Source organism: Pseudophryne corroboree, chromosome 9 (assembly GCF_028390025.1).
Source record: "Pseudophryne corroboree isolate aPseCor3 chromosome 9, aPseCor3.hap2, whole genome shotgun sequence".
NCBI classification, from domain to species: domain Eukaryota; kingdom Metazoa; phylum Chordata; class Amphibia; order Anura; family Myobatrachidae; genus Pseudophryne; species Pseudophryne corroboree.
The window spans coordinates 193,533,519-193,558,155 of NC_086452.1; the positions used below are offsets into that span (position 1 = coordinate 193,533,519).

Here is a 24,637-nt window from a genome sequence, read left to right on the forward strand (position 1 = left end):
CCCCTACACCACCAGTGGCTCCCACTCCCCCACCACCCACAGCACCTCCAGACCCCCTCCACCATCCACCCCCCATATATGTCTCCACCCACACCTGCCCCCCTCCACCCATAGCATCTGCAGACACCCTCCTCCATTCGCGGTCCCCCCCTCACCCACCCACGGCACCTCCGCACCTGCCCCTCCACCACCTGCAGCGCCTCCGGACCCCCTTCCCCGTCCGCCGCACCACCCGCACCTGCCTCTCCCCCACCGCGGTGCCTCCGGACCCCCTACCCCACCCCCGGCACCCCCGCCCCTTCCCAACCCACAGCACCTCCGGAACCCTTCACCCATACGCAACATCCCTGCACCTGCCCCTCCCCAGTGGCACCCTTGCCCCTCCCCCACCTGCAGTGCCTCCGGACCCCTCCCCCATCTACAGCCCCCACTCTTCTGTCTCTCCCCCACCCGCAGCACGTCCCAACCCTTCCCTATCCGGCCCCCCCCCCCCCCCGCATCTGCCCCCCCTCCACCTGCAGCATCTACAGACACCCTTCCCCATCCGCAATCCCCCCCGCACCAGCTCATTCTGTACATCGTGCCCTGCAGGTGCTGTTCACGCCATCGCAAGGGGCTGCGCCTCCTTCACCATCGCACGCCCTTTCATTGTGCAATATTTAACCACTAACAAAGGAATGCAGGTAATACTCCATATAATACAAATATTGAACCCCATATAGGCATGCAAGGGTTAAAGGGGCGTAGCCCCTTGCGACGGAGTGAAGAGCGCCCGTAGGGCGCGATGAAGCACCTAGTATATATATATATATATATATATAGTAGTCAAAGAGGCAGCACTCTAGGTGTCTTTTAAATGAAGCAACGTACTCCCAATATACAAATCAACATTTCAACGCCTTATTGTGGCATTTTCATCAGGTTTCCTGACGAAAACGCTACAATAAACTGTTGAAACAATGATCTGAATATTGGGAGTACGTTGCTTCATTTACAAGATGCCTAAAGTGCCGCCTTTTTGACTACTACAATTTGAACCCAGCTGCGAGACAGTGGGCAGCCAGGAGAGCACCGAGGTACGATTGTTGAACACTAGAAAGTGAATGCCGGCTCCATCAAGTCTCAAGTCTATATATATATATATATATATATATATATATATATAATGTGCTCTGCTATAAAAATTCCACCAGTGATTGACTCCAGGTCCAGCCTTGTACAAAAACAACAAATGCCTTTATTCAGGTTGCTCAAGTACAAGGTAACACATATACCATAGATCACTGTCTTTAGCATAAACAGCTAGGGAGCTTAGGCCCTGCCTCATTCCCCTTCACTTAATAAGGAACCCTTCAGGTCCTGGCATCCTGATACTAGTGTCCTTGTTTTCCAGATCTCACTGTCCCTAGCAGGCCTATCACCTGGGCACTAACTGCCATCAGAAGCTCTGTATTATGGGAGAAACTCTGCTTTAAACCCAGCAGCCAGGTACTGGCTGATGAAGCAGCTTCCGGGGCTGAGAGGCCCACTAGACCTGGTCTGGGCCCAATGGATGGAAACCCGGTCCATCCACACTTCCTATCCACCCCCGGGGCCCTATAAGCAGCTTTCACCAACTCTATGAGCGGCACCAGCTACTGTTATTTCCCTAGGGTTGTTTCCATGTGGCAAGATACCTCTCCTGCAACAATATACAGATGGAGCCGCGTTCATCTGAGGTGGCTCCATTGCAAATGAGCACTCCCGGCGTGACTAGGCGATCTGTTTGCCTAGTCATGCCAGGAGTGCAAAGAGACGATCCCATTCAGAGCGTCTTGGTCCGGGCGTGTGAGTGGAGATGCTCTCCATTCAAGTGAATGAGGCGTCTCTCCATCATGGGTGTGCACGCCCAGGCGGACAAGGACGCTCTCGGCAATAGGCGTGCCCAGGCATGGCGCCCTGCCCTATTTTAAAATGGCAAAATGTGCCCTGCCCATATGGCGGTGCCCCATTGAGACAGTGTGCCCTCTTTTGTTCACACCCGCGGGCTGCAGTGTACCATGGCTGGGAAAAGTTGTGGTGTAGAGCTTACAACCAATGAATACATGCTGTGGGGGCAGCCCAGCATGTCTGTAAGTGGTAGCCACGCCCCCATGAGTGATGAGTAATTTTCTCATAAATTAAGAGGGAAGGGAGATTGAGGTGGATGAAGGTTGGTGCTAGCTACACCCCATGACATGCCCCTATGCAGTCCACACCCCCACAGCACTGATCACACCCTCCACATCATTAGTCACAATGCCGTGACTCTCATTTTCAGCTCCAGGTCCATGTGGACCTTAACATTGCTTTTTGTATTAGCTTTCATTGGTTTCCTTAGTAGAACTAGTGGAAAGATTAAAAAAGGACAAATAGCAACTTGAGTTAACCCAAAATTCAATTAAAATAATTCAATTAAAATAATTGCGGTTGTACTTCTTATTCATAAGATTCAAATTTAATCTAAAACTTGCACAAACAAAGTTAAAAATCACTTTTACTTATCAGACAAATAACTACTTTTTTCCCTTAGGGCATAGAAAGTGTCCCATTAACGTCTCATTAAGCCTGCTTCAGACTGTAGTAGAGTGTCATCCAACGCATTTCGTTGTCAACGACTTCTTCAAGGTGTTTAAATTAGAGATGTGCACCGGAAATTTTTCGGGTTTTGTGTTTTGGTTTTGGGTTCGGTTCCGTGGCCGTGTTTTGGGTTCGAACGCGTTTTGGCAAAACCTCACCGAATTTTTTTTGTCGGATTCGGGTGTGTTTTGGATTCGGGTGTTTTTTTCAAAAAACCCTAAAAAACAGCTTAAATCATAGAATTTGGGGGTCATTTTGATCCCAAAGTATTATTAACCTCAATAACCATAATTTCCACTCATTTTCAGTCTATTCTGAACACCTCACACCTCACAATATTATTTTTAGTCCTAAAATTTGCACCGAGGTCGCTGGATGACTAAGCTCAGCGACCCAAGTGGCCGACACAAACACCTGGCCCATCTAGGAGTGGCACTGCAGTGTCACGCAGGATGGCCCTTCCAAAAAACACCCCCCAAACAGCACATGACGCAAAGAAAAAAAGAGGCGCAATCAGGTAGCTGTGTGAGTAAGCTAAGCGACCCTAGTGGCCGACACAAACACCTGGCCCATCTAGGAGTGGCACTGCAGTGTCAGGCCGGATGGCCCTTCCAAAAAATACTCCCCAAACAGCACATGACGCAAAGAAGAAAAAAAAGAGGCGCAATGAGGTAGCTGTGTGACTAAGATAAGTGACCCTAGTGGCCGACACAAACACCTGGCCCATCTAGGAGTGGCACTGCAGTGTCACGCAGGATGGCCCTTCCAAAAAATACTCCCCAAACAGCACATGACGCAAAGAAGAAAAAAAAGAGGCGCAATGAGGTAGCTGTGTGACTAAGATAAGCGACCCTAGTGGCCGACACAAACACCTGGCCCATCTAGGAGTGTCACTGCAGTGTCACACAGGATGGCCCTTCCAAAAAACACTCCCCAAACAGCACATGACGCAAAGAAAAATGAAAGAAAAAAGAGGTGCAAGATGGAATTGTCCTTGGGCCCTCCCACCCACCCTTATGTTGTATAAACAGGACATGCACACTTTAACCAACCCATCGTTTCAGTGACAGGGTCTGCCACACGACTGAAATGACGGGTTGGTTTGGACCCCCACCAAAAAAGAAGCAATTAATCTCTCCTTGCACAAACTGGCTCTACAGAGGCAAGATGTCCACCTCATCATCATCCTCCGATTCATCACCGTGTACATCCCCCTCCTCACAGATTATCAATTCGTCCCCACTGGAATCCACCATCACAGCTCCCTGTGTACTTTGTGGAGGCAATTGCTGCTGGTGAATGTCTCCACGGAGGAATTGATTATAATTCATTTTAATGAACATCATCTTCTCCGCATTTTCTGGAAGTAACCTCGTACGCCGATTGCTGACAAGGTGAGCGGCGGCACTAAACACTCTTTCGGAGTACACACTTGTGGGAGGGCAACTTAGGTAGAATAAAGCCAGTTTGTGCAAGGGCCTCCAAATTGCCTCTTTTTCCTGCCAGTATACGTACGGACTGTCTGACGTGCCTACTTGGATGCGGTCACTCATATAATCCTCCACCATTCTTTCAATGGTGAGAGAATCATATGCAGTGACAGTAGACGACATGTCCGTAATCGTTGGCAGGTCCTTCAGTCCGGACCAGATGTCAGCATCAGCAGTCGCTCCAGACTGCCCTGCATCACCGCCAGCGGGTGGGCTCGGAATTCTGAGCCTTTTCCTCGCACCCCCAGTTGCGGGAGAATGTGAAGGAGGAGATGTTGACAGGTCGCGTTCCGCTTGACTTGACAATTTTCTCACCAGCAGTTCTTTGAACCCCTGCAGACTTGTGTCTGCCGGAAAGAGAGATACAACGTAGGTTTTAAATCTAGGATCGAGCACGGTGGCCAAAATGTAGTGCTCTGATTTCAACAGATTGACCACCCGTGAATCCTGGTTAAGCGAATTAAGGGCTCCATCCACAAGTCCCACATGCCTAGCGGAATCGCTCTGTGTTAGCTCCTCCTTCAATGTCTCCAGCTTCTTCTGCAAAAGCCTGATGAGGGGAATGACCTGACTCAGGCTGGCAGTGTCTGAACTGACTTCACGTGTGGCAAGTTCAAAAGGTTGCAGAACCTTGAACAACGTTGAAATCATTCTCCACTGCGCTTGAGACAGGTGCATTCCACCTCCTATATCGTGGTCAGTTGTATAGGCTTGAATGGCCTTTTGCTGCTCCTCCAACCTCTGAAGCATATAGAGGGTTGAATTCCACCTTGTTACCACTTCTTGCTTCAGATGATGGCAGGGCAGGTTCAGGCGTTTTTGGTGTTGCTCCAGTCTTCTGTACGTGGTGCCTGTACGCCGAAAGTGTCCCGCAATTCTTCTGGCCACCGACAGCATCTCTTGCACGCCCCTGTCGTTTTTTAAATAATTCTGCACCACCAAATTCAAGGTATGTGCAAAACATGGGACGTGCTGGAATTTGCCCAGATTTAATGCACACACAATATTGCTGGCGTTGTCCGATGCCACAAATCCACAGGAGAGTCCAATTGGGGTAAGCCATTCTGCGATGATCTTCCTCAGTTGCCGTAAGAGGTTTTCAGCTGTGTGCGTATTCTGGAAAGCGGTGATACAAAGCGTAGCCTGCCTAGGAAAGAGTTGGCGTTTGCGAGATGCTGCTACTGGTGCCGCCGCTGCTGTTCTTGCGGCGGGAGTCAATACATCTACCCAGTGGGCTGTCACAGTCATATAGTCCTGAGTCTGCCCTGCTCCACTTGTCCACATGTCCGTGGTTAAGTGGACATTGGGTACAACTGCATTTTTTAGGACACTGGTGAGTCTTTTTCTGAGGTCTGTGTACATTTTCGGTATCACCTGCCTAGAGAAATGGAACCTAGATGGTATTTGGTACCGGGGACACAGTACCTCAAACAAGTCTATAGTTGGCTCTGCAGTAATGATGGATACCGGAACCACGTTTCTCACCGCCCAGGATGCCAAGGCCTCAGTTATCCTCTTTGCAGCAGGATGACTGCTGTGATATTTCATCTTCCTCGCAAAGGACTGTTGGACAGTCAATTGCTTGGTGGAAGTAGTAAAAGTGATCTTACGACTTCCCCTCTGGGATGACCATCGACTCCCAGCAGCAACAACAGCAGCGCCAGCAGCAGTAGGCGTTACACTCAAGGATGCATTGGAGGAATCCCAGGCAGGAGAGGACTCGTCAGAATTGCCAGTGACATGGCCTTCAGGACTATTGGCATTCCTGGGGAAGGAGGAAATTGACACTGAGCGAGTTGGTGGGGTGGTTTGCGTGAGCTTGGTTACAAGAGGAAGGGATTTACTGGTCAGTGGACTGCTTCCGCTGTCGCCCAAAGTTTTTGAACTTGTCACTGACTTATGATGAATGCGCTGCAGGTGACGTATAAGGGAGGATGTTCCGAGGTGGTTAACGTCCTTACCCCTACTTATTACAGCTTGACAAAGGCAACACACGGCTTGACACCTGTTGTCCGCATTTCTGTTGAAATACTTCCACACCGAAGAGCTGATTTTTTTGGTATTTTCACCAGGCATGTCAATGGCCATATTCCTCCCACGGACAACAGGTGTCTCCCCGGGTGCCTGACTTAAACAAACCACCTCACCATCAGAATCCTCCTTGTCAATTTCCTCCTCAGCGCCAGCAACACCCATATCCTCCTCATCCTGGTGTACTTCAACACTGACATCTTCAATCTGACTATCAGGAACTGGACTGCGGGTGCTCCTTCCAGCACTTGCAGGGGGCGTGCAAATGGTGGAAGGCGCATGCTCTTCACGTCCAGTGTTGGGAAGGTCAGGCATCGCAAACGACACAATTGGACTCTCCTTGTGGATTTGTGATTTCGAAGAACGCACAGTTCTTTGCTGTGCTTTTGCCAGCTTAAGTCTTTTCATTTTTCTAGCGAGAGGCTGAGTGCTTCCATCCTCATGTGAAGCTGAACCACTAGCCATGAACATAGGCCAGGGCCTCAGCCATTCCTTGCCACTCCGTGTGGTAAATGGCATATTGGCAAGTTTACGCTTCTCCTCCGACGATTTTATTTTAGATTTTTGAGTCCTTTTTTTACTGATATTTTGTGTTTTGGATTTTACATGCTCTGTACTATGACATTGGGCATCGGCCTTGGCAGACGACGTTGATGGAATTTCATCGTCTCGGCCATGACTAGTGGCAGCAGCTTCAGCACGAGGTGGAAGTGGATCTTGATCTTTCCCTATTTTTGGAACTTCAACATTTTTGTTCTCCATATTTTAATAGGCACAACTAAAAGGCACCTCAGGTAAACAATGGAGATGGATGGATACTAGTATATTTATGGATGACGAGTGACTGACGACACAGAGGTAGCTACAGCCGTGGACTACCGTACTGCGTCTGCTAGTATAGAGATGATAATGATATAAAAAATATATATATATCACTACTGCAGGTATATATAATATAATGACGGACCTGCTGGACACTGTCAGCAGACTCCTACTACTAGTATGAAGAAGATAGAAAAAAAAAACCCACCACAGGTAGGTATACAATTATGGACGAGCACGGACGACACAGAGGTAGCTACAGCCGTGGACTATTGTACTGCGTCTGCTAGTATAGAGATGATAATGATATAAAAAATATATATATATCACTACTGCAGGTATATATAATATAATGACTGACCTGCTGGACACTGTCAGCAGACTCCTAAACTACTAGTATGAAGAAGATAGAAAAAAAAAACCCACCACAGGTAGGTATACAATTATGGACGAGCACTGACGACACAGAGGTAGCTACAGCCGTGGACTACCGTACTGCGTCTGCTAGTATAGAGATGATAATGATATAAAAAATATATATATATCACTACTGCAGGTATATATAATATAATTACGGACCTGCTGGACACTGTCAGCAGACTCCTACTACTAGTATGAAGAAGATAGAAAAAAAAAACCCACCACAGGTAGGTATACAATTATGGACGAGCACTGACGACACAGAGGTAGCTACAGCCGTGGACTACCGTACTGCGTCTGCTAGTATAGAGATGATAATGATATAAAATATATATATATATATATCACTACTGCAGGTATATATAATATAATGACGGACCTGCTGGACACTGTCAGCAGACTCCTAAACTACTAGTATGAAGAAGATAGAAAAAAAAAACCCACCACAGTTAGGTATACAATTATGGACGAGCACTGACGACACAGAGGTAGCTACAGCCGTGGACTGCCGTACTGCGTCTGCTAGTATAGAGATGATAATGATATAAAAATATATATATATATCACTACTGCAGGTATATAATATATAATATAATGACGGACCTGCTGGACACTGTCAGCAGACTCCTAAACTACTAGTATGAAGAAGATAGAAAAAAAAACCCCACCACAGGTAGGTATACAATTATGGACGAGCACTGACGACACAGAGGTAGCCACAGCCGTGGACTACCGTACTGCGTCTGCTAATATAGAGATGATAAAGATGATAGAGATGAACAAAAAAAATACAACACTACTGCAGGTAAATATTTATATAATATAATGAATGACGGACCTGCTGGACACTGTCAGCAGAATGCGTTTATAGAATTAAAAAAAAAAAACACCACAGGAGTGTTTAACTTTTTCAGGCAGACAATATACTGGTGGTCACTGGTCAGTCACACTGGCAGCAAAAGTGTGCACTGTACTCCTGCTATAACTGCACCCCAGTCTCCCACACAATTCAGCTGTGTGAGCAGTGAGCACTCAGCACAGTCAGATATACATAGATGATATTATCATGCAGCACACTGAGGCTGAGCACAGATATGGTATGTGACTGTGTATCGTTTTTTTTCAGGCAGAGAACGGATTATATTAAATAATAAATAAAACTGGTGGTGGTCACTAGTAACTATCAGCAAAACTCTGCACTCTGAGTACTCCTAATGCTCCCCAAAATTACTAAGTTAGTAGTAAATCAACTCAAGTGTCTCTATCTATTCTAACGGAGAGGACGCCAGCCACGTCCTCTCCCTATCAATCTCAATGCACGTGTGAAAATGGCGGCGACGCGCGGCTCATTATATAGAATCCGAGTCTCGCGATAGAATCCGAGCCTCGCGAGAATCCGACAGCGGGATGATGACGTTCGGGCGCGCTCGGGTTAACCGAGCAAGGCGGGAAGATCCGAGTCTGCCTCGGACCCGTGTAAAAAGGCTGAAGTTCGGGGGGGTTCGGATTCCGAGGAACCGAACCCGCTCATCTCTAGTTTAAATCTTTATGTGGACCCGAGATATTAGTCTCAACATGTGCTTAGATGTAAATGAATAGCTTGCATTTTCATAACAGGCACTTTTTAAAAGCTTTCACTAGATTGTTCTTGAAAGATTGGGACAATCCTAAAATATAAAGATTTTACTCATAATCCTTTTGGTAAGGTGTGAAGTGTCTCCGAAATGACTGCACTGCTCTCTGTCTGGAGTAGAAATTTCTATCTGGAGTAGAAATGTTCTGTTTTGGAATATGCATATCACATCTAACTAAATTCAACTTAAGTCATCTCTTGATAGTGGACATACAATGTGTTAGTTTTATTCTTCAGCAAAAGCCTTTCATTCTCATTATCACAAACTCTCTATGTAATCAGTGGTCTTAATATTATTGTAATAACTTTTCAATATCTAAGAGAGCTGAACCTTCAGTCCCTATTCTTAAATTGGTCTACATACCGTATTTTTCGGACCATAAGACACACTTTTTCTCCCCAAAAATGTGGGGGGAAAAGTATGTGCGTCTTATGGAGCGAATAAGACGTTTGCGGGTAGCGGCGGCCGGCGGGTAGCGGCGGGTCCTGGATGCTGCTGCGGCCACATCTCAGCAGCAGAGCCGGCGTCATGTAAACTCCCCCGCTCCCCCCCACCTCCTCAGGAGACGCTGGGAACCACTGGTACTGTCGGGTAGCGGCGGCCGGCGGGTAGCGGCGGCCGGCGGGTAGCGGCGGGTCCTGGATGCTGCTGCGCCGTCATCAGCAGAGCGCAGAGCGGCCACATCTCAGCAGCAGAGCAGGTGTCATGTGACTCCCCCGCTCTCCCCCACCTCCTCCCTCCTCAGGAGACGCAGGGAACCACTGGTACTGTCAGTGTGTGTGTGTGTATGCTGGCTCTGATGTGTGTGTGTGTCTGTGTATGCTGGCTCTGACAGAAGGCTGCACTGTATTCTTGAGTCTGAGAAATCACAGAAATATCTCTTAGAGGTCAGAATATTTTTTTTCCAGTTTTCCTACTCTAAAAACTAGGTGCGTCTTATGGTCAGGCGCGTCTTATGGTCCGAAAAATACGGGTAATTTAGGGTACAGGTTAAGTATCCCTTATCCAAAATGCTTGCGACCAGAGGAATTTTGGATATGGGATTTTTCCGTATTTTGGAATAATTGCATACCATAATGATATCATGGTGATGGGGCCTAAATCTAAGCACATAATGCATTTATGTTACATATACACCTTATATACACAGCCTGAAGGTCATTTTAGCCAATATTTTTTATAACTTTGTACATTAAACAAAGTGTGTGTACATTCACACAATTTATTTATGTTTCATATACACCTTATATACACAGCCTGAAGGTCATTTAATACAATATTTTTAATAACAAAGTTTGTATATATTGAGTCATCAAAAAACAAAGGTTTCACTATCTCACTCTCACTCAAAAAAGTCCGTATTTCAGAATATTCCGTATTTCGGAATATTTGGATATGGGATACTCAATCTGTATTAGAAAAAATGAAATCCATAAACTGTTTACATAGCAAGACTAGATCCTTGGACTTGCTTGAAGTAGTAGGAAGCTACATTTCTATAAGAGTGAGACTCGTAGAGCCCTCAAGAGGCTTTTCACCATTAGCAACCCCCCGCTGTTCCCTTAGTGCTTGTTGCGCACACTTGTACTTAGTGGGCCCCCTGGACTTAATTCCTCCAGCAGTAGGAGTTCACCCAATAAACTGCAGATCCTATATAATAAGGAATAAGACTGAAGAGTGAACATACAACTGTGTCCTGGCAGCTACGACACAATTTGATTAGATTTCGGTACCAATGGGTCCTATGTGATCCTCCCATACCAGAGGTTGCAGAAAGGCAGAGTAACACGTTGATAAATGCGGACAGACCAGGTGTATCAGGAACAGCTGCGGATCAGCTGTAGTAGCTTGACCTTGCAGGACAATAGCAGGCTGTTCAGGTATGCAGGACTAGCTGGAGCTAGGCCTTGCATGTTGTCAGCGGACAGGACAGATATGCAGGATTGGCTGTGGGCTTGCAGAATATTATTAGGTAGACTAGGAGTGCAGAATTGACCTAAGCTTGGCCTGGGTGTTAACATACTGACAAGGTGTGCAGGAGTGGCAGGAGCTTGGCCTTGCAGAATGTTATCCAACAGACCTGACGTGCAGGGTAGGTTAAAGCTTGACCTTATAGATGTTAGCTGACTGACCAGGCATGCAGGATTGTCCAAAATGTAGCCTAGCAGGTTATTAACTGACATGCCAGGTGTGCAGGGTTGACCAAAGCTTGAACTAAACCAAAAACCAAATATAAGCGCTAGACTGGAGTGTGTGTCAGCTGTCACAATTTTACCTCAATTAGTACTAATCTTCCCTATTGTGGACTGCTGCCCTCAAAAAATGGGTTGTTGAGTCCCACTAATTATAACACCAAACTAAAAAACAAATTGAAAGCGCTGTCCAGAATAGAGACTATTTATTAAAATAATTTGTAATTAGACATGAAAAATAATATACCCTTTTGCTACTATTCTTCAATTATTCAATAAAACATCAAGTTTATTAAAAAACACTTAGCTTAAAATTTACTACTAGCACAGCTGTGTACAATAGTTACACTTGTTAATAAATCAACACTGGCTACACCATCTGAAACAATTGTTCCATACCACAGTGAAACACTATTCATTTCAATACAGCCTACTGAAACCTATAAGTCCAGACTTATCTAGAGGATTAAAATACCGCATACAATAGTATTTATAATTACTTATATCCTCCCGCTGGTAGAAGGTAATTATTATTCACAGTGCTGTTGAAATAAAATCCATCAAATGAGGTGAAAAGCTGTCAGTTTTACTGATCTCGTTTGTATATGATTTTAATGGGCGTCCCCATTTACTGACACTTTCAAATGGCAATTGCGTTGTGGAGACTGTCAGATGTAATTCACAGTCAATTGTAGAGCCGCTATGGCTATCTGTAATTAGTGCTCACCCATGTCTTTTCAAATCTGGCCGCCTAGAGCTGCATCTCCTGTCGAGCGTTCGTCCCCACGTTAAGCTCGGCGGTTCCACCGCTGACCTCTGCGCCGGAGGTCTCACAGTGGAAGTCTCATAGTCCGCCTCCAATATAATTAGGTGCAGGCAGTTGGAACCGGGGCAATCTTTCAGCTGATACGGGGGCGGCTTTAGCGGCTGACCAGGATCACCTCACGATCTCCGGGAGTAAAACGAAATCTCACCGGCACTTGGAGATTAATCTCGTTTCAGATGGTTGTATCCATAAGTGTAGGGGTAACACTTAACGCGTTTCTCAGCCTCGTGTTAATGGCTGTTTCATCAGAAGTATCTCTCAACAGCACTGTGAATAATAATTACCTTCTACCAGCAGGAGGATATAAGCAATTATAAATACTATTGTATGCGGTATTTTAATCCTCTAGATAAGTCTGGACTTATAGGTTTCAGTAGGCTGTATTGAAATGAATAGTGTTTCACTGTGGTATGGAACAATTGTTTCAGATGGTGTAGCCAGTGTTGATTTATTAACAAGTGTAACTATTGTACACAGCTGTGCTAGTAGTAAATTTTAAGCTAAGTGTTTTTTAATAAACTTGATGTTTTATTGAATAATTGAAGAATAGTAGCAAAAGGGTATATTATTGACCAAAGCTTGGCCTTGCTGGATGTTAGCTGAATGGCCAGAGATGCAGGATTGAGTGAAGCTCGGTCTTGCAGGCAGTTACTGACAGGCCAGGTGTGCGGAGTAGATTGGAGCTTGGCCTTGCAGGATGTTAGCTAAATGACCGGATGTGCTGTATTAACAGTAGCTAAGCCTTGCAGAACGTCAACAGACATACTAGGTTTTCAGGAATAGCTGCAGCAGACAAAGGAAGACAGGAAGATCCAAAGTAAAGAACAGAGTGACAAGGGCTCCTGCAGTAACTAAGGACTATAACCGGCAAGGTCAGACAGGAGTGTCTGGAAGATAAAGAGGAGGAGAGCCAATCCAGAGGCCAGCTGTGACAATCCCCCTTTAATTACAAATGCTGTGCAGCTGGAGCACTGTACATCCCTATGGAGACCCAAAATCCCCCACGGCCACCCAGCGTCTCTGTTGCCTAGGCGACTGTCAGGCAACTGTGAGGGAATGCTGCTATGATGTCCCTATCGCCAATCAATGACTGGGATTAGCGATGAGCCGCCACAGCGGCTCGTAACTTAAACAAGCCTCATTTTTAGTTTTAGTTAGAGGTTTTTGTTTCATTAAACTTTTATAACTTAGGGATATTTCCTATTTTAATAGTCATTAGAGTGGTCTTATATAGTTAGATACTGATTCATGTTTGTTAGTAAAGTAAAAAAGCAAGCAACTGGGCAAAACCATTACACTGCAGGTGGGGCATATGCAGTGCTGAAAGTATGGTGGTACGGGGTGGTACGGAGTACCATTAAGAAATATGTTGGTGGTATCAGTATCACCAGCCCACCACTGGGGCATAATTTATAAGGGGCATTTCTCTGACGTCCTAAGTGGATGCTGGGACTCCGTAAGGACCATGGGGAATAGGGGCTCCGCAGGAGACTGGGCACAACTAAAGAAAGCTTTAGGACTACCTGGTGTGCACTGGTTCCTCCCCCTATGACCCTCCTCCAGACCTCAGTTAGAATCTTGTGCCCGGCTGAGCTGGATGCACACTAGGGGCTCTCCTGAGCTCCTAGAAAAAGAAAGTTTATTTTAGGTTTTTTATTTTCAGTGAGATCTGCTGGCAACAGACTCACTGCTACGAGGGACTAAGGGGAGAGAAGCGAACCTACCTGCTTGCAGCTAGCTTGGGCTTCTAGGCTACTGGACACCATTAGCTCCAGAGGGATCGAACACAGGGCCCGACCTCGATCGTCCGGTCCCGGAGCCGCGCCGCCGTCCCCCTTGCAGAGCCAGAAGCAAGAAGACAGTCCTGGAAATCGGCGGCAGAAGACTTCGGTCTTCATCAAGGTAGCGCACAGCACTGCAGCTGTGCGCCATTGCTTCCCATGCACACCTCACACTCCGGTCACTGATGGGTGCAGGGCGCTGGGGGGGGGGGGCGCCCTGGGCTGCAATATTAAGTACCTTGGCTGGCAAAACTACACATAATATAGTCATAGAGACTATATATGTGTAAAATCCCCTGCCAGATATACCTACAAAAAAGCGGGAGAAGTCCGCCGGAAAAGGGGCGGGGCTATCTCCCTCAGCACACTGGCGCCATTTTCCCTCACAGCTCCGCTGGAAGGATCGCTCCCAGGCTCTCCCCTGCAGTTTCCAGACTACATAGGGTAAAAAAGAGAGGGGGGGGGGCACTAAATTTAGGCGCAATATTGTGTATACAAGCAGCTATTGGGAAAATCACTCAGTTACAGTGTTAATCCCTGTGTTATATAGCGCTCTGGTGTGTGCTGGCATACTCTCTCTCTGTCTCCCCAAAGGGCTTTGTGGGGTCCTGTCCTCAGTCAGAGCATTCCCTGTGTGTGTGCGGTGTGTCGGTATGGCTGTGTCGACATGTTTGATGAGGAGGCTTATGTGGAGGCGGAGCAGTTGCCGATAAATGTGATGTCACCCCCTGCGGGGCCGACACTTGAGTGGATGGACTTGTGGAAGGACTTACGTGAAAGTGTCAACTCCTTACATAAAAGGTTTGACAACATAGCAGATGTGGGACAGCCGGCTTCTCAGCTCGTGCCTGCCCAACTGTCTCAAAAGCCATCAGGGGCTCTAAAACGCCCGCTACCTCAGATGGCAGACACAGATGTCGACACGGATACTGAATCCAGTGTCGACGACGATGAGACTAATGTAACTTCCAATAGGGCCACACGTTACATGATTGAGGCAATGAAAAATGTGTTGCACATTTCTGATGTTACCCCAGGTACCACAAAAAAGGGTATTATGTTTGGGGAGAAAAAACTACCAGTAGTTTTTCCCCCATCTGAGGAATTAAATGAAGTGTGTGAAGAAGCGTGGGCTTCCCCCGATAAGAAACTGGTAATTTCTAAAAGGTTACTAATGGCGTACCCTTTCCCGCCAGAGGATAGGTCACGTTGGGAAACATCCCCTAGGGTGGATAAAGCGCTCACACGCCTGTCAAAGAAGGTGGCACTACCGTCTCCGGATACGGCCGCCCTAAAGGAGCCTGCTGATAGGAAGCAGGAGGCTATCCTGAAGTCTGTGTATACACACTCAGGTATTATATTGAGACCGGCTATTGCTTCAGCATGGATGTGCAGTGCTGCAGCAGCGTGGTCAGATTCCCTGTCAGAAAATATTGATACCCTAGACAGGGACACTATATTGCTAACCGTAGAGCATATAAAAGACGCAGTCTTATACATGAGAGATGCACAGAGGGATATTTGCCGGCTGGCATCTAAAATAAGTGCAATGTCCATTTCTGCCAGGAGAGGATTATGGACTCGGCAGTGGACAGGTGATGCAGATTCTAAAAGGCACATGGAAGTTTTGCCTTATAAAGGTGAGGAGTTGTTTTGGGATGGTCTCTCGGACCTCGTTTCCACAGCCACAGCTGGGAAGTCAGCATTTTTACCCCATGTTCCCTCACAGCCAAAGAAAGCACCGTATTATCAGGTACAGTCCTTTCGGCCCCAGAAAGGCAAGCGGGTTAAAGGCGCGTCCTTTCTGCCCAGAGGTAGAGGGAAAAAGCTGCAGCATACAGCCAGTTCCCAGGAGCAAAAGTCCTCCCCCGCTTCCTCCAAGTCCACCGCATGACGCTGGGGCTCCACAGGCGGAGCCAGGTACGGTGGGGGCCCGTCTCAAAAACTTCAGCAATCAGTGGGCTTGCTCACGGGTGGATCCCTGGATCCTTCAAGTGGTATCTCAGGGGTACAAGCTGGAATTCGAGACGTCTCCCCCCCCGCCGTTTCCTCAAATCTTCCTTGCCAACAACTCCCTCAGCCAGGGAGGCAGTGCTAGAGGCAATTCACAAGCTGTATTCACAGCAGGTGATAGTCAAGGTGCCCCTCCTTCAACAAGGACGGGGTTACTATTCCACAATGTTTGTGGTACCGAAACCGGACGGTTCGGTGAGACCCATTCTAAATTTGAAATCCTTGAACACATATAAAAAAATTCAAGTTCAAGATGGAATCGCTCAGGGCGGTTATTTCAAGCCTGGACGAGGGGGATTACATGGTATCACTGGACATCAAGGATGCTTACCTGCATGTCCCCATTTACCATCCTCACCAGGAGTACCTCAGATTTGTGGTACAGGATTGTCATTACCAATTCCAGACGTTGCCGTTTGGTCTGTCCACGGCACCGAGGGTATTTACCAAGGTAATGGCCGAAATGATGATACTCCTTCGAAAAAAGGGAGTTTTAATTATCCCGTACTTGGACGATCTCCTGATAAAGGCGAGGTCCAGGGAGCAGTTGTTGGTCGGGGTAGCACTATCTCGGGAGGTGCTACAACAGCACGGTTGGATTCTAAATATTCCAAAGTCACAGCTGGTCCCTACGACACGTCTACTGTTCCTGGGGATGGTTCTGGACACAGAACAGAAAAAAGTGTTTCTCCCGGAGGAGAAAGCCAAGGAGCTGTCATCTCTAGTCAGAGGCCTCCTGAAACCAAAACAGGTGTCGGTGCATCACTGCACGCGAGTCCTGGGAAAAATGGTAGCTTCCTACGAAGCAATTCCATTCGGCAGGTTCCATGCAAGGACTTTTCAGTGGGACCTGTTGGACAAGTGGTCCGGATCGCATCTTCAGATGCATCGGCTGATAACCCTGTCTCCAAGGACCAGGGTGTCTCTGCTGTGGTGGCTGCAAAGTGCTCATCTTCAAGAGGGCCGCAGATTCGGCATACAGGACTGGGTCCTGGTGACCACGGATGCCAGCCTTCGAGGCTGGGGGGCAGTCACACAGGGAAGAAACTTCCAAGGACTATGGTCGAGTCAGGAGACTTCCCTACACATAAATATTCTGGAACTGAGGGCCATTTACAATGCCCTAAGTCAGGCAAAACCCCTGCTTCAAAACCAGCCGGTACTGATCCAGTCAGACAACATCACGGCAGTCGCCCATGTAAACCGACAGGGCGGCACAAGAAGCAGGACGGCGATGGCAGAAGCCACAAGGATTCTCCGATGGGCGGAAAATCACGTGTTAGCACTGTCAGCAGTGTTCATTCCGGGAGTGGACAACTGGGAAGCAGACTTCCTTAGCAGGCACGACCTCCACCCGGGAGAGTGGGGACTTCATCCAGAAGTCTTCCAACTGATTGTAAACCGTTGGGAAAGGCCACAGGTGGACATGATGGCGTCCCGCCTCAACAAAAAGCTAGAAAGATATTGCGCCAGGTCAAGAGACCCTCAGGCGATAGCTGTGGACGCTCTAGTGACACCGTGGGTTTACCAGTCGGTTTATGTGTTCCCTTCTCTTCCTCTCATACCCAAGGTACTGAGGATAATAAGGAGAAGAGGAGTAAGAACTATACTCATTGTTCTGGATTGGCCAAGAAGAGCTTGGTACCCGGAACTTCAAGAAATGATCTCAGAGGACCCATGGCCTCTGCCGCTCAGACAGGACCTGCTGCAGCAGGGGCCCTGTCTGTTCCAAGACTTACCGCGGCTGCATTTTGACGGCATGGCGGTTGAACACCGGATCCTGAAGGAAAAGGGCATTCCGGAGGAAGTCATTCCTACGCTGATTAAAGCTAGGAAAGAAGTGACCGCAAACCATTATCACCGCATTTGGCGAAAATATGTTGCGTGGTGTGAGGCCAGGAAGGCCCCAACGGAGGAATTTCAGCTGGGCCGTTTTCTGCACTTCCTACAGTCAGGGGTGACTATGGGCCTAAAATTGGGTTCCATTAAGGTCCAGATTTCGGCTCTATCGATTTTCTTCCAGAGAGAACTGGCTTCACTACCTGAAGTTCAGACTTTTGTTAAGGGAGTGCTGCATATTCAGCCCCCTTTTGTGCCTCCAGTGGCACCTTGGGATCTCAACGTGGTGTTGGATTTCCTATAGTCACATTGGTTTGAGCCTCTTAAAACCGTGGAATTAAAATATCTCACGTGGAAAGTGGTCATGCTGTTGGCCTTGGCTTCGGCCAGGCATGTGTCAGAATTGGCGGCTTTGTCATGTAAAAGCCCTTATCTGATTTTCCATATGGATAGGGCAGAATTGAGGACTCGTCCCCAGTTTCTCCCTAAGGTGGTATCAGCCTTTCATTTGAACCAACCTATCGTGGTGCCTGCGACTACTAAAGACTTGGAGGCTTCCAAGTTGTTGGACGTAGTCAGGGCCCTGAAAATTTATGTTTCCAGGACGGCTAGTGTCAGGAAAACTGACTCGCTATTTATCCTGTATGCACCCAACAAGCTGGGTGCTCCTGCTTCAAAGCAGACTATTGCTCGCTGGATCTGTAGTACGATTCAGCTTGCACATTCTGCGGCTGGACTGCCGCATCCTAAATCAGTGAAAGCCCATTCCACGAGGAAGGTGGGCTCTTCTTGGGCAGCTGCCCGAGGGGTCTCGGCTTTACAACTTTGCCGAGCAGCTACTTGGTCGGGGTCAAACACATTTGCTAAATTCTACAAGTTTGACACCCTGGCTGAGGAGGACCTAGAGTTTGCCCGTTCGGTGCTGCAGAGTCATCCGCACTCTCCCGCCCGTTTGGGAGCTTTGGTATAATCCCCATGGTCCTTACGGAGTCCCAGCATCCACTTAGGACGTCAGAGAAAATAAGATTTTACTCACCGGTAAATCTATTTTTCGTAGTCCGTAGTGGATGCTGGGCGCCCATCCCAAGTGCGGATTGTCTGCAATACTTGTATATAGTTATTGTTTAACTAAAGGGTTATTGTTGAGCCATCTGTTGAGAGGCTCAGTTATTATTCATACTGTTAACTGGGTAGAGTATCACGAGTTATACGGTGTGATTGGTGTGGCTGGTATGAGTCTTACCTGGGATTCAAAATCCTTCCTTATTGTGTCAGCTCTTTCGGGCACAGTATCCTAACTGAGGTCTGGAGGAGGGTCATAGGGGGAGGAGCCAGTGCACACCAGGTTGTCCTAAAGCTTTCTTTAGTTGTGCCCAGTCTCCTGCGGAGCCGCTATTCCCCATGGTCCTTACGGAGTCCCAGCATCCACTACGGACTACGAGAAATAGATTTACCGGTGAGTAAAATCTTATTTTTTGTGTGTGGGACATAAAATGGTGTCAGTGGCATAACTTTGTGTGACATAATATGTAATGGGCATTACGGTGTGTGACACAATGTGTAATGGGTGTTAAGATGTCTGGCATAATGTGTAATGGGCATTATGGTGTGTGGCATAAAGCGTAATAAGCATTAATGTGTGGCATAATGTGTAATGGGCATTACAGTGTTTGGCATAATGTGTAAGGGGCATTACGGTGTGTGGCATAATGCAACCATCCCCCTATTCTCATGTAGCCACTCCCTTAATTCTGTGTGATCATGCCCCCTCATGACACATGACCACGCCCATTTTTACTATCAGTACCACTAAGAAAAAATTTCTATTTGCACCACTGGGCAGATATAACATGTGCATAGAGATTGAGATTTGAGTGGGGTGTGTTCAAATTGAAATCTAAATTGCAGGTTAAAAATAAACCTGTCTAACATTTGTGGGTTACATGCACAGGAAAAATATAAATGTATTTGCTGCCATTGCATAGCAACATGGTTTGTTCCAAACACAAAGTTACTTGCTTTATTTTGTTTACCTACAAACATGAATCAGGACCTTAACGTTAATAAAGTCAAGTTGTCAGGTAACCAGGAATAAGGACATCTGTAAAAGAAAAGATTATCACGGCAAGAGAGAAAGTGAACATACACAGTTATGGTGTTTCATCAGTCTTTATTAGGCTTAGAGAGTTTATACACGTTTTTGAAAATGCATCATATCATATTTAGAGCATGGGATACGCTTTGCCAGAAATGATATCAGAATCACATACACACTACAAGCTCAATTTTGTATTAGTAGGGGGCAGTATTATTGCCTCAATTATTAATAAGCAAATAATTACAGATTTCTAGACCGTTCTACTATCTGTGAGAAAGAATAAGTAGCTGCATTCTAATAGATACATTTGCAACATTTGTATTTATTTGCACCTACTAAGCTTATGGGAATCTTTGCTGAGAAAATAAATGAAAATGCGTGAGAAAATGAAACTTAAGGACAAATTCCTGTTTCTACATGTCTGCATAAATTTGAAGAAACATTTTAACTACATCAGTGTCTACATTTTCTAGTTAGAATTTAAGATCAAGGGGGTTATTCAGTGATGGATGCAGTATAGTAGCAGCTGCTACTGCTACATTATGATTATTCTACAGGAGGCGGCTGGAAAAAGATAATGCCTCCTGGCGGTTTTGCCTGTCAGTCATGCTGTGGATTGAGGGCATTGCATGGGATCTCGCACAGATTTCTGCACATGCGCAGTGCGGTTTTTGCGCATATGCAGATCTAGCAACATCGGAGTTGTATGCAAACAATTGGGTCTACTCAGGTCCCAAGAGTAGAACTGCTGTTGTCATACAGCCACACAACAAACAGTTTATGGCTTCTATTATTTAATAACACTACTCAACAACCATTTTGCAAATGGCATGATATATATGTTTCCATGCAACTTTGTGCATAAAACAGTGCTAAATGAGCACTAGATTTTTCTGGGGTTAACCTTTTAACAAAATCAAAAAAGTTGAGAAAAGCCCTTTCTCTAGTGAAATCACAGGAAAAGTGTTTTTCCAGCTTAATAGATAGACCGCTAAGGGGTCTATTTATGTAGAAAACGAAAACAGAATTGCTACTAATCACACTATACATCGCATCGCTTCGATGCGATGTATAGCTGTAATAAGTAGCAATTCATGTATACTCACCCTTCCGACGATGCGCTGCGGTGTCTGGGGCTCCTGCGGTGAGGTCATCTCCAGCAGTCCCTCCCTGCGATGCGCGGAGTCCAGCGGCGAGTCCCTTTGCGCATGTGCAGGTTGTTGACCTCCCGGCCGGCCGCAGTGGTTGCTGAGAGGTCAGGGGGCAGAGCCAGCGCCAGGTGCCGAGCAGATAGCAGGGAAGCATTGAGCTTCCCTGCCGTCTCCGCACCACAGTTCAGGTTACGCCGTCCTGAGATGGCGAACCTGAACTCCATGGAGAAGCGGAAAGCAGAGCTTTCCGCACCTTCATGAATCGCACTCGCCATACAAAGGTATGGTGATGCGATTCAGGCACAGAGCGGGGGTGCCGCTGGAGAAGTCAGAGACTTCTCCACGGTAACCCGCTCTGTGAATTGCAGTAGGCAGAGAAAAGCCCTGTTTAACGCAAAACAGGTCTTTTCACTGCTGCATGAATAGACCCCTAAATGTGTTATATGGTGAATGACTGCTCTCACACTAATGCCACATGTATATTTTAATTGTAGAGCTCAGTAAGTCACACATCAAGTACTGCAAAGACCAGCATACAGGTGACATGGGTGGCACCAAACTCCAACCTTACAGATATCCAGATCAGGTAATGTATTGTCATCATCATCATCATCATCCTTTTGGGAATTCCAAACTTTTTGTGACCTAGGGGTCTATTTACTAAGCCTTGGATGGAGATGAAGTGGATGGAGATAAAGTACCAGCCAACCAGATCCTAATTGTCATGTCACAGGCTGGGTTTGAAAAATGACAGTTAGGAGCTGGTTGGCTGGTGCTTTATATCCTTCCACTTTATCTCCATCCAAGACTTAGTAAATAGACCGCCTAGTCTGCAATTACCTTTTTCAGAAAAACTCCAAACCGTTTGGCTATTTGTTTTCCTTGTAGCCCTGTGAAATACAAATCTGCATTGGACCTCACTTGTTTCTCCTTCTGTTTTCTTTACCACACAACAACTTAATTCTGTTTGCAACAAGTGCATGCTTCCTTGTGGTGCAACCACAGAATAATATGACTTACATAAAACAAATACTGCAGCAAAATGTGTGTGACCTGTACACAGCATACAGTGTATATCCACAAACATTGCCATATTTCTGGTCAAAAAGAAACACTCTGAAACGTAATTATGTTTAATACGGTGGCCAAAATATATACACTTTGACTAAATGTAATAGCCTCTGAGTTGCGGCAGCTGTGGGACTTTCTGCGAGTCTGCCGGATTTTTTGAAGCAGCAATCATTTACAAGTCAAAAACAACCTGATTTTACCTTGTAAATGATTGCTGCTTTTAAAAGGCAACTCGAAGGCTATTACATTTATCCCCTTGTCAGCGAAGGATTTAGACAGAAGAGGTAGATAACAATGGTAAACATAAATGGGAAATAAAAGGAAGGCATAAGCGTCTCTATAATGGGTCCAGGGGGGCCCACACCACACACACTGCACCCATATATTATACAGAGTCCTGCGACGATGGCCCTGCACTGCGGACAGAAATCACTCTGAAAATGGCCACCACGGCCATTTCCGCAAGTCCCCTCCTCTCTTAAAACTCCACTGGGCAGGAATAATCAGATCCAAAACACATGCAGTTAGGAGGTTGTGAACTTATGTAACCAACTTAATTTGGAAGATGCACAGTATAAAGAAACTTAAGTTGCAGGACAAGAGACATGTTGCACTGGGTTTTGGTGACCGGCACTTGGTCACTATACCAATGCCGGGGTACCAATCATTAGACTTGCAGCAGGGGGGGGGGTTGGGGCAAGCGAAACGCAGCCCCTTGCTTGCTCGGTGACTCGCTGCACAGGTTCTATTCCCACTCTATGGGTGTCGTGGACTGGGAATAGTTCCTGTTAGTTGGCATGCCGACTGTCGGGCTGTCAATCATTCAGGATCCTGGCGTCAGTATAGTAACCACCAGCCACATAACTACATCTCGTTGTACTGTATTATTCACTTTCAATTTTGAATTTCTTAATAATGGAAATAGCAATGCTTTGTCATTTATTATTTTATATAAACAGTGATTAAGCTTGAAATGATATGAAATCATTTAGGTAACTACCAATTTTAACCTAATATTTATCCTTATCAATAATCTGTTATTTACTTTTTAGAGCCACTGTTGTACAAGTGGGGACTATTTTCTGGACTAATCTGCTCAGTCCAAAGATTGCATATGTTGCTCTCTCCAGTACTGACACATCTATTACCACAGTGGGAAATATCACATCATTTACAAAAGGAACAACCACTACAGCCAAACTCATTGCCACTCCCACCAGTATCACATCTAGTACCAAAGTGGGTGTTCTACCCGGTAACAGTGGATCACAACTCGCTGTAAGTTTTATTATTCATCTTCATGAACTTTAAATTCCTATTTATTGTTTTAGTATCATTGTCCTACTAAGTACTAAGTTACAACAAACAAGGTAGCAGCGCTTCGCAATAAATGATAATATATGTATAAATTGGAATATAGGGGGTAATTCCAAGTTGATCGCAGCAGGAACTTTGTTAGCAGTTGGGCAAAACCATGTGCACTGCAGGGGAGGCAGATATAACATGTGCAGAGAGAGTTAGATTTGGGTGGGGTGAGTTCAATCTGCAATCTAAATTGCAGTGTAAAAATAAAGCAGCCAGTATTTACCCTGCACAGAAACAAAATATCCCACCCAAATCTAACTCTCTCTGCAATTGTTATATCTGCCCCCCTGCAGTGCGCATGATTTTGCCCAACTGCTAAAAAAATTTCTGCTGCGATCAACTTGGAATTACCCCCATAGTGCAGTAGAGCAGATTGAGGTGCCTCAATCTGATCTACTGCAATATATTCCAAGTTATACATATATTATCATTTATTGCAAAGCGCTGCTACCTTGTTTGTTGTATATTGTTTTTAGTTTACACAGGTTTGACTAAACCTGTTTTATAGCAGTTGCTATAATTAGAACACCAGCCCACCTTGCGCCTGATTTTTAACCTTGGTTAAAACTCCTCTTGCTAAGTACTAAGTTACATTAACATACTGTAGAGCTTTCATGAGTTCTCAATTTTATCTGTAGTGTCCCAATTGTATTTTTACATTTTAGATTGCTTTATTAGAATCATTCTAGAAATGTCAGTTCATAAGTATTGTAACTCCTAGTGCACATGGATTATCTTGAATAGCGCTGTAGAAACATACTGTATCACTGTGAAACAATATAGTGTTGAAAGGGGCAAGTTGGAGATTTTTTAGCAACTATTTAAGTTAGTATTAAAATGCCAAAACAATAATTTCCTGATGAATGCGCAATGCATCCTATCTACAAAAGTCCTCTGCAGGTATCCATTCCCTCTATGGTAGATGATGTCTGTCTCCCAATAAGGGAAATAGGGCAAAATGTACTAAAGTAAAAAATGCATCCAAAACCTAGAAATCCAGTTTTCTGAGTTTTGGCCACATTTCTTTATGTACTAAGCTATACATTCCGGATCTTGGACCTGGTGGGTAACACCATCTTCATGTGATGTTACCCTATAGAAGCCTATGGATTTCTTTTCACATTTTCACCTGAGAGGGTTCCAATCAGATCACTCCCAGCACCTCCCTGCGGTGGGCGAGTCACTCTGTGCATGAACAGAAGGACTCCTGGGTCCTAAACACCCCTAAGTCCTTCTATCGCAAGGACAACGCTTACCCTGACAACTGTCCTTTATGATTTTAATCACATTTACATACTGGCATTAT

At 45.9% G+C, this 24,637-nt stretch overlaps 1 protein-coding gene across 1 annotated transcript in view; it reads left to right on the plus strand.

Annotated features, from left to right (window-relative positions):
• LOC134956871 (putative ferric-chelate reductase 1) overlaps positions 1-24,637 on the plus strand; it is a 92,194-nt gene that overhangs the window by 51,295 nt on the left and 16,262 nt on the right. The window contains exons 3-4 of the mRNA XM_063938758.1: positions 21,390-21,481; positions 23,019-23,244. Coding sequence (XP_063794828.1) covers positions 21,390-21,481; positions 23,019-23,244 — 318 coding nt within the window. The remainder of the gene's footprint in view (positions 1-21,389; positions 21,482-23,018; positions 23,245-24,637) is intronic.